Raw genomic sequence first — 16176 nt, 5'->3', positions numbered from 1 at the left:
TCTAAAGGGCTGTATAGGGAAGGGTTTTGTTTTGGTCTTGTTTATGCAACATGACAATAGGGTCAAGCAGCCCCTCCCCGTCATTATATATTGCGTCACATCATAGCGACGCACTCCGATGCCAGAGACAGGGTCGATTTAAACAGTAAAAACAAACAGGTACAGTGTGGTACTTTTACGCCCTTTTCTGGGTTTCACTGACCCTACATAAATGATGTCTGTATTTCTAAATGATTGTAACATGTTACAGTCAAACAAAAGAGAACGCCAAGTGTTAAAACATGTTTTATTTACTAAGGAAGTCCATAGCATAGTTTGCCAGTGACAGGTTGTTAGCATAGCATAAGTTAGCACAGTGTGGACTCACGCACCTGCCAAACCCAAACAGTTTGCTAATTATTGCTTGGTGGTATTTGCTTTCTATACTACGTTCAATAATCCATACATCAATCAATACTTGATAGTAACACTTTAGTCCACAATTTTTGTTGAGTTGAATGTCAACGTTGGATTTGTACTCAGCTAACAAGCTAACCTACAGCTAGCTCGTGTCAAAGCTAGCTAGCATACCAAAGGTTACTGTGACTAACGTTATAGCTATGCTAACTATATTATTTAGATATGTGGCTCGCTAGCTACATCCATTAGCTTTAGCGTAGCCGATACTTGGCGCAATGTTTTACTTTCAGTATAGCTATTATCTAGGTAGTTAGTCACTTTAAATTGTTTGGAGGTTATTAGCTAACACATTGGCTAGCTAGTGCCTGCTAATAATATCAAAACTAGCCAACGTTAGGTAGCTAGTTTTATTGCCACTACTGTGTGGCAAGTTTACTTGTTTGGGTGTCTAAATTGATTGAACTAACGTACGAGTGTAACTGCAACAGCGGTGTTTAAGCTACATCCTTCACTTGTGGTCAGTCGGATAATTATTTTATCTTCGGTGTCCCGGTTATCTAGGTAGTTAACTAAATCAAGGGAATTGAGGAGTTCCTGTGCTGATTTATATGGCGAGTCCTTCTGTTGGTGCTGTTAGGTCTAGCACGTGGTAATCCTCAACTATCTTCTTAAAGGATTCCATCCCTTCTTGATTGTTGAGGGAACTGTGGTCCAGTGTTTCATTAATATATTAATAACTATAGTTACCACTACTGCCAATGCTACCTAGTTATTAGAATGATCTGAATTTAGTGACCCTTGGTCAGATCAGAGTTAAAGGTGAGGACCTGTCTTGCCTTGCTAGAGTCCAGACCATAGATGTAAAACGGAGGACAGCATGTGGTTGCTAACTTGCTGTGTCATTACTGTCAATGTTTACAAGTGTTGAGGTTATTGAAATACGTTACACACCACTGACAAGATCAGGGAATGGTCAAGTATGAACCGCTTCTGTTAACAAATTGAATCAATGCTTACTCACATGGTCAGGTGTACTCAAATAGTCAGGTGGATACGACCACAGCTATTTCACTGAGTTAACTTTTCCTCTTTTCCAGTTTGGGACCAATATCATGGAGGCCACAGGGTTCTGTGGAATGGAGGTGGCGACTCGGGGGCTAGTGGGGGGATCTGGTAGCAGCTCCCCTCCAGAGCTGGACAGCCCAGGTAGCCAGGAGCACCTGGGGATGTTTGAGCTGGTCAGTAGCTGCTGCAGTGAGGAGGTGAGAGGGGAGACTCCAGGGAGAGAGGACTGTCCCCTGGACCCCAACAATGCTGAGTTGGACCCAGGCGGTGGTGGTGGCAAGATCAAGGACCAAAAGGGATTGGGTAGGTTAACACAAGACTGTTGTTGCCTGTCTAAAGCATGTGAGGTAATATATGGAAACCACTGCATGCTGTCATGGTGATTTTAGCCAAGTTATTGAGAATGTCCCTTCCTCTTCAACCATGACAAGTGGCTGATCTCTTCACTTGTGTTGTTTTGTAACAGGAAAAGAGGTTCTCCTACTGATGCAAGCCCTGACCACACTAGCCTCCCCAGAGGAGAAGCTGGCCGCTTTGTGCAAGAAGTATGCGGATTCGGTAAGAGCTGGAAGCCTCCACATGTCTATGCTGCTTTAAGGGATTATTTTCATGTAAGACTTAACAGTATTTCATAAATTGCAGTGGGCCACTGCTAGTTGATCAGCTAACATGTTCATCCCTGTTTGTGTTTTGAGTTTGTATGCCCCGGGTTGTATTTATTAGGGCACACCATAGCAAAACTATTTTGCAACGGAAAGCAAAACGAGAATTTCTAATTACACCAATTCAGTTCGTTTTCTTCCATTTCATGCCTAATGAACACTAACCAGGTCTCATTTGAATCCCTGTTCAAATGGTGTTTTGAGTACTACTATGCCTTTGTGTCCTGTGACAGTTTGATTGATTGATTGATTGATTGATTGATTGATTGATTGATTGAACAGCTGGAGGAGAGCCGCAGTATGCAGAAGCAGGTGAAGGTGCTGCAGAAGAAGCAGTCCCAGATGGTCAAAGAGAAGATCCACCTGCAGAGTGAACACAGCAAAGCCATCCTGGCACGCAGCAAGCTGGAGAGCCTCTGTAGGGAACTGCAGAGACACAATAAGACCCTCAAGGTAGGTAGTGAGGAGAGTCTGTCACACAGCAAGTCAGTTAGTGGCTACTGTAAGCCTGTGTACTCATTGAACTACATATAGAATCATAGGATCTCTATGCTTGTATCAAATCACATTTTATACGTCACATGCTCTGAATACAACTGGTGTAGACTTTACAGTGAAATGCTTGCTTATGGACCTTTCCCAACGATGCAGAGTTGCAAAAATAAAATGGTAACTAACACGAGGATATAATAGAATCCACAAGAATGGAGCTACATACAGGGAGTACCAGTACCTTTCAGGGTTGGGTTCGATTTAGGTTTAAATTCAGTCAATTCCGGAAGTGTGAACTCTTCATAGAAAATATTTTTTATTCATGAATTAAATTTCAATAGAATTCATGAATTGAAAACAGAATTGACCCCGTCCCTGTCAACATTTTTTTGCGAATTGAACGTTTTGCGTATCTCATGTCAGGATGACAACACGCAACGGTCCAGAGAGTATGAGGAGCGTCGGAAGGAGGCCACCCTTCACTTCCAGATGACGCTGAACCAGATCGAGTTACAGATGGAGCAGCACAACACCCACAACTCCAAGCTGCGCCAGGAGAACATGGAGCTGGCCCAGAAACTCAAGAAGCTCATCAAACAGTACGAGCTCAGGGAGGAGGTAGGAGGACGAGATGGGTACCTCTTTCTACCTTCTGTCTTTGTCTTCACATGCACACACTCTGTCTATTCCTCCCATTCTCTGTCCCCCCCACCCTCTATCTCTCTCTGTCCCCCCCCACCCTCTATCTCTCTCTGTCCCCCCCCACCCTCTATCTCTCTCTGTCCCCCCCACCCTCTATCTCTCTCTGTCCCCCCCACCCTCTATCTCTCTCTGTCCCCCCCACCCTCTATCTCTCTCTGTCCCCCCCACCCTCTATCTCTCTCTGTCCCCCCCCCCACCCTCTATCTCTCTCTGTCCCCCCCACCCTCTATCTCTCTCTGTCCCCCCCACCCTCTATCTCTCTCTCTCCCCCCCCACCCTCTATCTCTCTCTGTCCCCCCCCACCCTCTATCTCTCTCTGTCCCCCCCCACCCTCTATCTCTCTCTGTCCCCCCCCACCCTCTATCTCTCTCTGTCCCCCCCCACCCTCTATCTCTCTCTGTCCCCCCCCCACCCTCTATCTCTCTCTGTCCCCCCCCACCCTCTATCTCTCTCTGTCCCCCCCCACCCTCTATCTCTCTCTGTCCCCCCCCACCCTCTATCTCTCTCTCGTCCCCCCCCACCCTCTATCTCTCTCTGTCCCCCCCCACCCTCTATCTCTCTCTGTCCCCCCCCCACCCTCTATCTCTCTCCGTCCCCCCCACCCTCTATCTCTCTCCGTCCCCCCCACCCTCTATCTCTCTCTGTCCCCCCCACCCTCTATCTCTCTCTGTCCCCCCCCACCCTCTATCTCTCTCTGTCCCCCCCACCCTCTATCTCTCTCTGTCCCCCCCACCCTCTATCTCTCTCTGTCCCCCCCACCCTCTATCTCTCTCTGTCCCCCCCCCACCCTCTATCTCTCTCCGTCCCCCCCCCACCCTCTATCTCTCTCCGTCCCCCCCACCCTCTATCTCTCTCTGTCCCCCCCCCACCCTCTATCTCTCTCTGTCCCCCCCCACCCTCTATCTCTCTCTGTCCCCCCCACCCTCTATCTCTCTCTGTCCCCCCCCACCCTCTCTCTCTCTGTCCCCCCCCCCTCTATCTCTCTCTGTCCCCCCCCCTCTATCTCTCTCTGTCCCCCCCACCCTCTATCTCTCTCTGTCCCCCCCCTCTATCTCTCTCTGTCCCCCCCCCACCCTCTATCTCTCTCTCTACCCCTGAGGTCTCTTTAGTCAGGTGCCTATGGCAGATCCCGACCTACAACATGTAGGAGCAGTCTGATTGGTACTTTGATTAGACGATTACCGCATGTTTCAACACTTTTAGTGGGATTTAGTTTGGAATTGCCCTAATGGATCTTTTTACTAGGGTTATTTTTCAGCATGTTAAATGCATTTAAGAGCCTCTGGAAATCTGACTGTCGCATAGAAAAAGTTCCATCTAGCTTTATCTCTGGTCTGTCCTCTGCTCTGCCCTGTCTCTGTTCCCAGCACATTGACAAGGTGTTCTGCTCTGCTCTGTCTCTGTTCCCAGCACATTGACAAGGTGTTCTGCTCTGCTCTGTCTCTGTTCCCAGCACATTGACAAGGTGTTCTGCTCTGCCCTGTCTCTGTTCCCAGCACATTGACAAGGTGTTCTGCTCTGTCTCTGTTCCCAGCACATTGACAAGGTGTTCTGCTCTGCTCTGTCTCTGTTCCCAGCACATTGACAAGGTGTTCTGCTCTGCTCTGTCTCTGTTCCCAGCACATTGACAAGGTGTTCTGCTCTGCCCTGTCTCTGTTCCCAGCACATTGACAAGGTGCTCTGCTCTGTCTCTGTTCCCAGCACATTGACAAGGTGTTCTGCTCTGCTCTGTCTCTGTTCCCAGCACATTGACAAGGTGTTCTGCTCTGCTCTGTCTCTGTTCCCAGCACATTGACAAGGTGTTCTGCTCTGCTCTGTCTCTGTTCCCAGCACATTGACAAGGTGTTCTGCTCTGCTCTGTCTCTGTTCCCAGCACATTGACAAGGTGTTCTGCTCTGTCTCTGTTCCCAGCACATTGACAAGGTGTTCTGCTCTGCCCTGTCTCTGTTCCCAGCACATTGACAAGGTGCTCTGCTCTGTCTCTGTTCCCAGCACATTGACAAGGTGCTCTGTCCTGTCTCTGTTCCCAGCACATTGACAAGGTGTTCTGTCCTGTCTCTGTTCCCAGCACATTGACAAGGTGTTCTGCTCTGTCTCTGTTCCCAGCACATTGACAAGGTGTTCTGCTCTGCCCTGTCTCTGTTCCCAGCACATTGACAAGGTGTTCTGCTCTGTCCTGTCTCTGTTCCCAGCACATTGACAAGGTGTTCTGCTCTGTCCTGTCTCTGTTCCCAGCACATTGACAAGGTGCTCTGCTCTGTCTCTGTTCCCAGCACATTGACAAGGTGTTCTGCTCTGTCCTGTCTCTGTTCCCAGCACATTGACAAGGTGTTCTGCTCTGTCTCTGTTCCCAGCACATTGACAAGGTGTTCTGCTCTGTCCTGTCTCTGTTCCCAGCACATTGACAAGGTGTTCTGCTCTGTCCTGTCTCTGTTCCCAGCACATTGACAAGGTGCTCTGTCCTGTCTCTGTTCCCAGCACATTGACAAGGTGTTCTGCTCTGCCCTGTCTCTGTTCCCAGCACATTGACAAGGTGTTCTGCTCTGCTCTGTCCCCAGCACATTGACAAGGTGTTCTGCTCTGTCCTGTCTCTGTTCCCAGCACATTGACAAGGTGTTCTGCTCTGTCCTGTCTCTGTTCCCAGCACATTGACAAGGTGCTCTGCTCTGTCTCTGTTCCCAGCACATTGACAAGGTGTTCTGCTCTGCTCTGTCTCTGTTCCCAGCACATTGACAAGGTGTTCTGCTCTGTCCTGTCTCTGTTCCCAGCACATTGACAAGGTGTTCTGCTCTGTCTCTGTTCCCAGCACATTGACAAGGTGTTCTGCTCTGTCTCTGTTCGCAGCACATTGACAAGGTGCTCTGTCCTGTCTCTGTTCCCAGCACATTGACAAGGTGCTCTGTCCTGTCTCTGTTCCCAGCACATTGACAAGGTGCTCTGTCCTGTCTCTGTTCCCAGCACATTGACAAGGTGTTCTGCTCTGTCCTGTCTCTGTTCCCAGCACATTGACAAGGTGCTCTGCTCTGCTCTGTCTCTGTTCCCAGCACATTGACAAGGTGTTCTGCTCTGTCCTGTCTCTGTTCCCAGCACATTGACAAGGTGTTCTGCTCTGCTCTGTCTCTGTTCCCAGCACATTGACAAGGTGTTCTGTCCTGTCTCTGTTCCCAGCACATTGACAAGGTGTTCTGCTCTGTCCTGTCTCTGTTCCCAGCACATTGACAAGGTGTTCTGTCCTGTCTCTGTTCCCAGCACATTGACAAGGTGTTCTGCTCTGTCCTGTCTCTGTTCCCAGCACATTGACAAGGTGTTCTGTCCTGTCTATGTTCCCAGCACATTGACAAGGTGTTCTGCTCTGTCCTGTCTCTGTTCCCAGCACATTGACAAGGTGTTCTGTCCTGTCTCTGTTCCCAGCACATTGACAAGGTGTTCTGCTCTGTCTCTGTTCCCAGCACATTGACAAGGTGTTCTGCTCTGCTCTGTCTCTGTTCCCAGTACATTGACAAGGTGTTCTGCTCTGCCCTGCCTCTGTTCCCAGCACATTGACAAGGTGTTCTGCTCTGCCCTGCCTCTGTTCCCAGCACATTGACAAGGTGTTCTGCTCTGCTCTGTCTCTGTTCCCAGCACATTGACAAGGTGTTCTGCTCTGTCTCTGTTCCCAGCACATTGACAAGGTGTTCTGCTCTGTCCTGTCTCTGTTCCCAGCACATTGACAAGGTGTTCTGCTCTGCCCTGTCTCTGTTCCCAGCACATTGACAAGGTGTTCTGTCCTGTCTCTGTTCCCAGCACATTGACAAGGTGCTCTGTCCTGTCTCTGTTCCCAGCACATTGACAAGGTGTTCTGCTCTGTCTCTGTTCCCAGCACATTGACAAGGTGTTCTGCTCTGTCCTGTCTCTGTTCCCAGCACATTGACAAGGTGTTCTGCTCTGTCCTGTCTCTGTTCCCAGCACATTGACAAGGTGTTCTGCTCTGTCCTGTCTCTGTTCCCAGCACATTGACAAGGTGTTCTGCCCTGTCTCTGTTCCCAGCACATTGACAAGGTGTTCTGTCCTGTCTCTGTTCCCAGCACATTGACAAGGTGTTCTGTCCTGTCTCTGTTCCCAGCACATTGACAAGGTGCTCTGCTCTGTCTCTGTTCCCAGCACATTGACAAGGTGTTCTGCTCTGTCTCTGTTCCCAGCACATTGACAAGGTGTTCTGCTCTGCTCTGTCTCTGTTCCCAGCACATTGACAAGGTGTTCTGCTCTGCTCTGTCTCTGTTCCCAGCACATTGACAAGGTGTTCTGCTCTGTCTGTCTCTGTTCCCAGCACATTGACAAGGTGTTCTGCTCTGTCTCTGTTCCCAGCACATTGACAAGGTGTTCTGCTCTGCTCTGTCTCTGTTCCCAGCACATTGACAAGGTGTTCTGCTCTGTCCTGTCTCTGTTCCCAGCACATTGACAAGGTGTTCTGTCCTGTCTCTGTTCCCAGCACATTGACAAGGTGTTCTGCTCTGTCCTGTCTCTGTTCCCAGCACATTGACAAGGTGCTCTGCTCTGTCTCTGTTCCCAGCACATTGACAAGGTGTTCTGCTCTGCTCTGTCTCTGTTCCCAGTACATTGACAAGGTGTTCTGCTCTGTCTCTGTTCCCAGCACATTGACAAGGTGTTCTGCTCTGCTCTGTCTCTGTTCCCAGTACATTGACAAGGTGTTCTGCTCTGTCTCTGTTCCCAGCACATTGACAAGGTGTTCTGCTCTGCCCTGCCTCTGTTCCCAGCACATTGACAAGGTGTTCTGCTCTGCCCTGCCTCTGTTCCCAGCACATTGACAAGGTGTTCTGCTCTGCTCTGTCTCTGTTCCCAGCACATTGACAAGGTGTTCTGCTCTGTCTCTGTTCCCAGCACATTGACAAGGTGTTCTGCTCTGTCCTGTCTCTGTTCCCAGCACATTGACAAGGTGTTCTGCTCTGCCCTGTCTCTGTTCCCAGCACATTGACAAGGTGTTCTGTCCTGTCTCTGTTCCCAGCACATTGACAAGGTGTTCTGCTCTGTCCTGTCTCTGTTCCCAGCACATTGACAAGGTGTTCTGCTCCCTGTCTCTGTTCCCAGCACATTGACAAGGTGTTCTGCTCTGTCCTGTCTCTGTTCCCAGCACATTGACAAGGTGCTCTGCTCTGTCTCTGTTCCCAGCACATTGACAAGGTGTTCTGCTCTGTCTCTGTTCCCAGCACATTGACAAGGTGTTCAGCTCTGCTCTGTCTCTGTTCCCAGCACATTGACAAGGTGTTCTGCTCTGCTCTGTCTCTGTTCCCAGCACATTGACAAGGTGTTCTGCTCTGTCCTGTCTCTGTTCCCAGCACATTGACAAGGTGTTCTGCTCTGTCTCTGTTCCCAGCACATTGACAAGGTGTTCTGCTCTGTCCTGTCTCTGTTCCTAGCACATTGACAAGGTGCTCTGCCCTGTCTCTGTTCCCAGCACATTGACAAGGTGTTCTGCTCTGTCCGTTCTGTCTCTGTTCCCAGCACATTGACAAGGTGTTCTGCTCTGCCCTGTCTCTGTTCCCAGCACATTGACAAGGTGTTCTGCTCTGTCCTGTCTCTGTTCCCAGCACATTGACAAGGTGTTCAAGCACAAGGAGAAGCAGCAGCAGTTGGTGGATGCCAAGCTCCAGAGGACAGCTGAGCTGATGAGAGAGTTGGAGGGGAAGCAGCAGAGGGAGAGAGACTTTGTGAGTCCCAAGACCATGGGTTATTATTCTGATGCTCTAGCTAGCTACAAATAACTGGAGGGCTGTGTTCCATAGGGCACACAACTGAAAACAGTTTTCCATTGCAACTTAAAATGAGGTCCAGGTGCCTAATGAACACAACCCAGGACACTATTTGTTTCTCTCTGTAATAACTGGAAGTGAGTGACCGTTGTCTGTTTGCATTGACTCATTGATTGTATTGGTTGTCTGTTTGTCAGAAGTTGTGACCATTTCCGTCTCCTGTTCAGCTCCTGAAAGACGCCACAGAGTGGAGACATGAGTGTGAGCTGTTGAAGGAACAGGAGACTCAGCTCAAACAGCAGGTAACTAGCTGCCTTTTCCTTCCCTGTTCTGGCAGTCAGTTTATATGGAGGGTGACTGTATGTGAATGTGTTTATATGGAGGGTGACTGTATGTGAATGTGTTTATATGGAGGGTGAATGTGTTTATATGGAGGGTGACTGTATGTGAATGTTTTTATATGGAGGGTGAATGTGTTTATATGGAGGGTGACTGTGTTTATATGGAGGGTGACTGTATGTGAATGTTTTTATATGGAGGGTGAATGTGTTTATATGGAGGGTGACTGTTGTTATGGAGGGTGAATGTGTTTATATGGAGGGTGACTGTGTGAATGTGTTTATATGGAGGGTGACTGTATGGTGAATGTATATATACAGTTGAATTTGGAAATTTACATACACCTTAGCCAAATACATTTAAACTCAGTTTTTCACAATTCCTGACAATTAATCCTAGTAAGAATTCCCTGTCTTAGGTCAGTTAGGATCACCACTTTATTTTAAGAATGTGAAATGTCAGAATAATAGTAGAGAGAAGGATTTATTTCAGCTTTTATTTCTTTCATCACATTGCCAGTGGGTCAGAAGTGTACATACACTCAATTAGTATTTGGTAGCATTGCCTTTCAATTGTTTAACTTGGGTCAAACGTTTCGGGTAGCCTTCCCACAATAAGTTGGGTGAATTTTGGCCCATTCCTCCTGACAGAACTGGTGTAACTGAGTCAGGTTTGTAGGCCTCCTTGCTCGCACACGCTTTTTCAGTTCTGCCCACAAATTGTCTATGGGATTGAGGTCAGGGCTTTGTGATGGCCACTCTAATACCTTGACTTTGTTGTCCTTAAGCCATTTTGCCACAACTTTGGAAGTTTGCTTGGGGTCATTGTCTATTTGGTAAACCCATTTGCGACCAAGCTTTAACTTCCTGACTGATGTCTTGAGATGTTCCGTCAATATATATACACACAGTTTTCCCTCCATGATGCCATCCATTTTGTGAATTGCACCAGTCCCTCCTGCAGCAAAGCACCCCCACAACATGATGCTGCCACCCCCGTGCTTCACGGTTGGGATGGTGTTCTTCGGCTTGCAAGCCTCCCCCCTTTTCCTCCAAACGGTTCTATTTTTGTTTCATCAGACCAGAGGACATTTCTCCAAAAAGTATGATCTTTGTCCCCATGTGCAGTTGTAAACCGTAGTCTGGCTTTTTTTATGGCGGTTTTGGAGCAGTGGCTTCTTCCTTGCTGAGCGGCCTTTCAGGTTATATTGATATAGGTCTCGTTTTACTGTGAATATAGATACTTTTGTACCTGTTTCCTCCAGCATCTTCACAAGGTCCTTTGCTGTTGTTCTGGGATTGATTTGCACTTTTCGCAATAAAGTGCGTTCATCTCTAGGAGACAGAACGTGTCTCCTTCCTAGAGCGGTATGATGGCTGCGTCGTCCCATGGTGTTTATACTTGCGTACTATTTTTTTGTACAGCTGAACGTGGTACCTTCAGGCGTTTGGAAATTGCTCCCAAGGATGAACCAGGCTTTTGGAGGCCTACAAAAAAAAAATGGTAATGTCTTGGCTGATTTCTTTTGATTTTCCCATGATGTCAAGCAAAGAGGCACTGAGTTTGAAGGTAGGCCTTGAAATACATCCACAGGTACACCTCCAATTGACTCAAATGATGTCAATTAGCCTATCAGAAGCTTCAAAAGCCATGACATAATTTTCTGGAATTTTCCAAGCTGTTCAAAGGCACAGTCAACATAGTGTATGTAAACTTCTGACCCACTGGAATTGTGATACAGTGAATTATAAGTGAAATAATCTGTCTGTCAACAATTGTTGGGAAAATGACTTGTGTCATGCACAAAGTAGATGTCCTAACCGACTTGCCAAAACTATAGTTTGTTAACAAGAAATTTGGGGAGTGGTTGAAAAACGAGTTTTAATATCTCCAACCTAAGTGTATGTAAACTTCCGACTTCAACTGTATATGGATGGTGACTGTATGTGAATGTGTGTGGAGGGTGACTATGTTATTAATGTGTGTATATGTGAAGGATGAGTGTATATAAATATGGAGGGTGATTTATGTGTGTTTATGTATGGAGGGTGACTATGTATGTTAATGTGTGTATATATATGGGAGGGTGACTGTGTGTGTGTGTGTGTGTGTGTGTGTGTATATATGGAGGGTGACTATGTAATGTGTGTGTATATATGGAGGGTGACTGTATATTATGTGTGTGTGTATATATGGAGGGTGACTGTATATTAATGTGTGTGTATATATGGAGGGTGACTGTATATTAATTGTGTGTGTGTATATATGGAGGGTGACTGTATATTAATGTGTGTGTGTGTATATATGGAGGGTGACTGTATATTAATGTGTGTTGTGTATATATGGAGGGTGACTATGTTAATGTGTGTTTATATATGGAGGGTGACTGTATATTAATGTGTGTTTATATATGGAGGGTGACTGTATATTAATGTGTGTGTATATATGGAGGGTGACTGTATATTAATGTGTGTGTGTGTATATATGGAGGGTGACTTATATTAATGTGTGTTTATATATGGAGGGTGACTGTATATTAATGTGTGTTTATATATGGAGGGTGACTGTATGTTAATGTGTGTGTTATATATGGAGGGTGACTGTATATTAATGTGTGTTTATATATGGAGGGTGACTGTATATTAATGTGTGTTGTATATATGGAGGGTGACTGTATATTAATGTGTGTGTATATATGGAGGGTGACTGTATGTTAATGTGTGTTTATATATGGAGGGTGACTGTATGTTAATGTGTGTTGTATATATGGAGGGTGACTGTATGTTAATGTGTGTTTATATATGGAGGGTGACTGTATGTTAATGTGTGTTTATTTATGGAGGGTGACTGTATGTTAATGTGTGTTTATATATGGAGGGTGACTGTATGTTAATGTGTTTGTGATTTTTAGCTCTCTTTGTACATGGACAAGTTTGAGGAGTTTCAGACCACTCTGGCGAAAAGCAACGAGGTGTTCACTACCTTCAGACAGGAGATGGAGAAGGTTTGGAACTGAACATTTAACATGAAACACCCTTGTGTTTCTTTGGTATATAGCTGGAAGGGTTTAGGTCTGTAGACCTCTCTCTCTCTCTCTAGCTGGAAGGGTTTAGGTCTGTAGACCTCTCTCTCTCTCTAGCTGGAAGGGTTTAGGTCTGTAGACCTCTCTCTCTCTCTAGCTGGAAGGGTTTAGGTCTGTAGACCTCTCTCTCTCTCTCTAGCTGGAAGGGTTTAGGTCTGTAGACCTCTCTCTCTCTCTTAGCTGGAAGGGTTTAGGTCTGTAGACCTCTCTCTCTCTCTCTAGCTGGAAGGGTTTAGGTCTGTAGACCTCTCTCTCTCTCTAGCTGGAAGGGTTTAGGTCTGTAGACCTCTCTCTAGCTCTGATCTTCTGTTCTCCAGATGACCAAGAAGATCAAGAAGCTGGAGAAGGAGACGACTCTGTGGAGAACGAAGTGGGAGACCAACAACCAGGCTCTGCTACAGATGGCTGAGGAGGTGAGATGAGAAACTCTTCCAAAGGGCCATCTTACGTTATCATTTACTAATAGTAGCAGAAATGTAAGAATATTTTGTACTGTAAAATTTCACAAAGTATCTCAATGAATGATGTCACTTAATTGTAGAATATCTGATGTTGAATGTCGTTTGCTGTTTGTCCTCTCCAGAAGACACTGCGGGACAAACATTACAAGGGCCTGCATGGGAAGCTGGAGTGCTTGGAGAAGCTGTGCCGGGCTTTGCAGAAGGAGAGGGACGACCTCACCACCAAACTGGGAGACCTACAGTCAACTCCCGAGGAGGAAGAGGGGACGGGACCTCCAGACCCCCAGCCCAGCCAGGAGTCTACCCAGGATGAGATGGCTCCGCCTGGGAGGGGGGAAGAGACGCAGCCCCCTACTACCCCTGAACTGGAGATAGAGTCCTCCACCACAGAGCAACTTGACAACTGAGCCACTAACCCCCTCTGCCTTTTTGGGGGTATATTTGAATACAGTATATCTTTTTTTGTGTTAAAGTTATAATTAAGATTAAAATGACTGCATTATTAACAATGAATGTACTTCCTGTGGTCGGTCACAGGGCTGTTGGTCAGCAGCTTTCCTGTGGTCGGTCACAGGGCTGTTGGTCAGCAGCTTTCCTGTGGTCGGTCACAGGGCTGTTGGTCAGCTTCGGTCACAGGGCTGTTGGTCAGCAGCTTTCCTGTGGTCAGTCACAGGGCTGTTGGTCAGCAGCTTTCCTGTGGTCAGTCACAGCTCCTTTCCTGTGGTCAGTCACAGGGCTGTTGGTCAGCAGCTTTCCCGTGGTCAGTCACAGGGCTGTTGGTCAGCAGCTTTCCTGTGGTCAGTCACAGGGCTGTTGGTCAGCAGCTTTCCTGTGGTCAGTCACAGGGCTGTTGGTCAGCAGCTTTCCTGTGGTCAGTCACAGGGCTGTTGGTCAGCAGCTTTCCTGTGGTCAGTCACAGGGCTGTTGGTCAGCAGCTTTCCTGTGGTCAGTCACAGGGCTGTTGGTCAGCAGCTTTCCTGTGGTCAGTCACAGGGCTGTTGGTCAGCAGCTTTCCTGTGGTCAGTCACAGGGCTGTTGGTCAGCAGCTTTCCTGTGGTCAGTCACAGGGCTGTTGGTCAGCAGCTTTCCAGTTGGACTAAAATTATACTTTTTCTTTCTCCCGTCTCCCAATTTCCTCTACAGTCAGGCACCGTCTCTCTGTCGCTTTCTTCCATTGAAAAATCTATATTTTGGAGCTGTGGAATTGTAGTCAGATTAAATCTCTTTTGGAACTCTTAACAGTGTTCAGATTAAATATCTTTTGAACTGATATTGTAGTGGGATTTAAATTCTATCATATGCATATTGCTATATTGAAGTAGCCTTGTTGCATCGTCGTGACTAACTGAATCTTGTCTCTGTCTAGGAACAGAAATAGCAGGGCATTGTATAGTAGAAGAGTTGCAAACATACAATGTTTATCTCAGAGCAGGGTCCATAGATTTACTAGAATGGGAATTCCCATTCAAGTCAATGTAACATGATTGGTTGACTTGTATTTCTATGGCTGGGCCATTTCAGTGGTTGGGTTGTCATGATGGAATCTCCTGGCTTTCTAATACCTCAGCACTGGTGTTTAGTTTCAGTCAAGTCTCCTTTTTGAAGCACCTGGGAATTGAAAAGGAACATCCCTGTCCTTTTAACATAAGCGACTGAGTCTAAAGGGTTAAATCCGTTCAGCTTTGACCAAGATGCTATCCAGTCAACAGACGGCACGTTCAGTCATTGTAGGTTCCCAGTTTCTGCAGGAGGACCCCTGGTTCTGATGCTGCTGTACCTACAGGCTTGTAATTCCAGTAGCCTGGCCCTAGATCTGTGTGCTGTCTGGTCCAACTTGACAAACAGCACAATAGACCTGGGACCAGGCTATCATTCCAATACTCCAAGGGCCAAACGGTTCTCCAGCTCACCTTAAAACTGATACCTCCACATGATGGAGAGAAGAGGGGTCATTCACCCAATGGCTAAGGGCTCACAATGTAATTTTACTTGGAGAAGTCAGTGAGGCACTTTACTGCAGACAGTGTGGGCCTTCAGGAACTGGGTCTGCTTGGTAACTTAGGGTTGTGTTCCAGACCAGTGAACATACATTTATATGGGACGTAATGTTCCTTGGGCTCCAAATAGGCTTTTCTATTCCTTAAGCTGGTGTTTTGTTGACAGACATTGGTTTTATTTCTGGAAGCAAAAAAAGACATGGATTTATAAGGTGCCTTGTCATCTTAAATACTTTATACTGGAGGAACGTATGTAATTCAAATATTACAACACGATGCGAACGTTCAATAAGAACTTATTTGGCATTGGAGATACTTGCCCACAATGTGAGGAGTACTATGAATGTACCTGAATGTCACCCATGTTGCCAATCTCTTGTAATGAGAATGATGGTGGTTTTGGGCACCAGGTCAGGGTTGTGTTCATTAGGCATCAAACAAGAAAACACATTTAAACTGGGTTCAATAACTTAAACCTGCTCCAGCTGCAAAATATTTAATCTGTGATCGGATGCATGCCCTAAAACACTACCCAGGTTCCCCTACTGGCCCGATCACCTATCTAGAAACCTCACTGATATCACCAGCTCACACTTTTACATTCTTCTGTTTTCTTGTGAACTTGGTATGTCATAAGGGTTTAATTCAGAGCATAGCCCCTGAAGTTCTAAATGTGAATGTTAAGATGGGGCCAAGCCACCGTTTGGGCGTGGGGGGGTTCTGTATCTTAACCCTCTCAAGTCTAAATCAAGTTCAATACTTTACTGTGTAATCTGTGACGCTATAGGATTGTGGTCCAGGCCAGTTGGATGTAGCCTGAGTCCATCTGCTTGGGCTATTATGCCAACTCATTGTCATGCGAATGTTTGGCTTGACTGACAGCAATGAAGTAGGCAAAAAGCACAGACTGGCACTCAGGCTATTGTGGATGCCCGTCAGTTAAACTCAGGTTATGTAAAGACATCTACCTCTGCAGGTGAGAACTGTGAAAGCAGAGCTAGTTAATGTTCAGAAAGCTTTGAGCCCACATTCCCCTTTACAAGATTGTGAAATGTTCTTATAGTCCCGTCTCTCGCTTTTCAATAAACTATTTTGTAGAATTTTTAACTTGGTTGTCATTTTAAATTTCCTAGTTTGCCATGTTTAAATTGTTCTGTATTTTGAGGTGTTTAACTTAATTTCTAGGCAGTATACATACACACAACCTTGCGTGGTTTCCCAGACTCCTCC

General features: G+C 46.6%; 1 protein-coding gene across 1 annotated transcript; it reads left to right on the top strand.

The window, feature by feature from the left end:
- The first annotated feature begins 67 nt into the window (after window positions 1–67).
- On the top strand, window positions 68–13417 carry LOC106593174 (gamma-taxilin). Its single transcript, XM_045699518.1, has 10 exons — window positions 68–159; window positions 1497–1767; window positions 1931–2022; window positions 2409–2579; window positions 3042–3236; window positions 8906–9025; window positions 9295–9369; window positions 12318–12410; window positions 12806–12901; window positions 13072–13417. Exons 2-10 carry the CDS (start codon window positions 1512–1514, stop codon window positions 13354–13356), a joined length of 1383 nt encoding a protein of 460 aa, XP_045555474.1. The 5' UTR covers window positions 68–159; window positions 1497–1511; the 3' UTR covers window positions 13357–13417.
- Window positions 13418–16176: the final 2759 nt, after the last annotated feature.

Source organism: Salmo salar, chromosome ssa17 (assembly GCF_905237065.1).
Source record: "Salmo salar chromosome ssa17, Ssal_v3.1, whole genome shotgun sequence".
Classification (NCBI taxonomy): Eukaryota; Metazoa; Chordata; class Actinopteri; order Salmoniformes; family Salmonidae; genus Salmo; species Salmo salar.
This window is presented reverse-complemented; position numbering and strand designations above follow the sequence as displayed.

What these genes read in the sequence shown, in the direction of transcription:
- LOC106593174 (XM_045699518.1), top strand. Translation starts at nt 1,512, where the DNA reads ATGGAGGCCACAGGGTTCTGTGGAATGGAGGTGGCGACTCGGGGGCTA. An exon ending in AGTACGAGCTCAGGGAGGAG is followed by an intron (nt 3,237 to 8,905) that starts GTAGGAGGACGA and finishes CTCTGTTCCCAG; the next exon opens with CACATTGACAAGGTGTTCAA. An exon ending in TGCTACAGATGGCTGAGGAG is followed by an intron (nt 12,902 to 13,071) that starts GTGAGATGAGAA and finishes TGTCCTCTCCAG; the next exon opens with AAGACACTGCGGGACAAACA.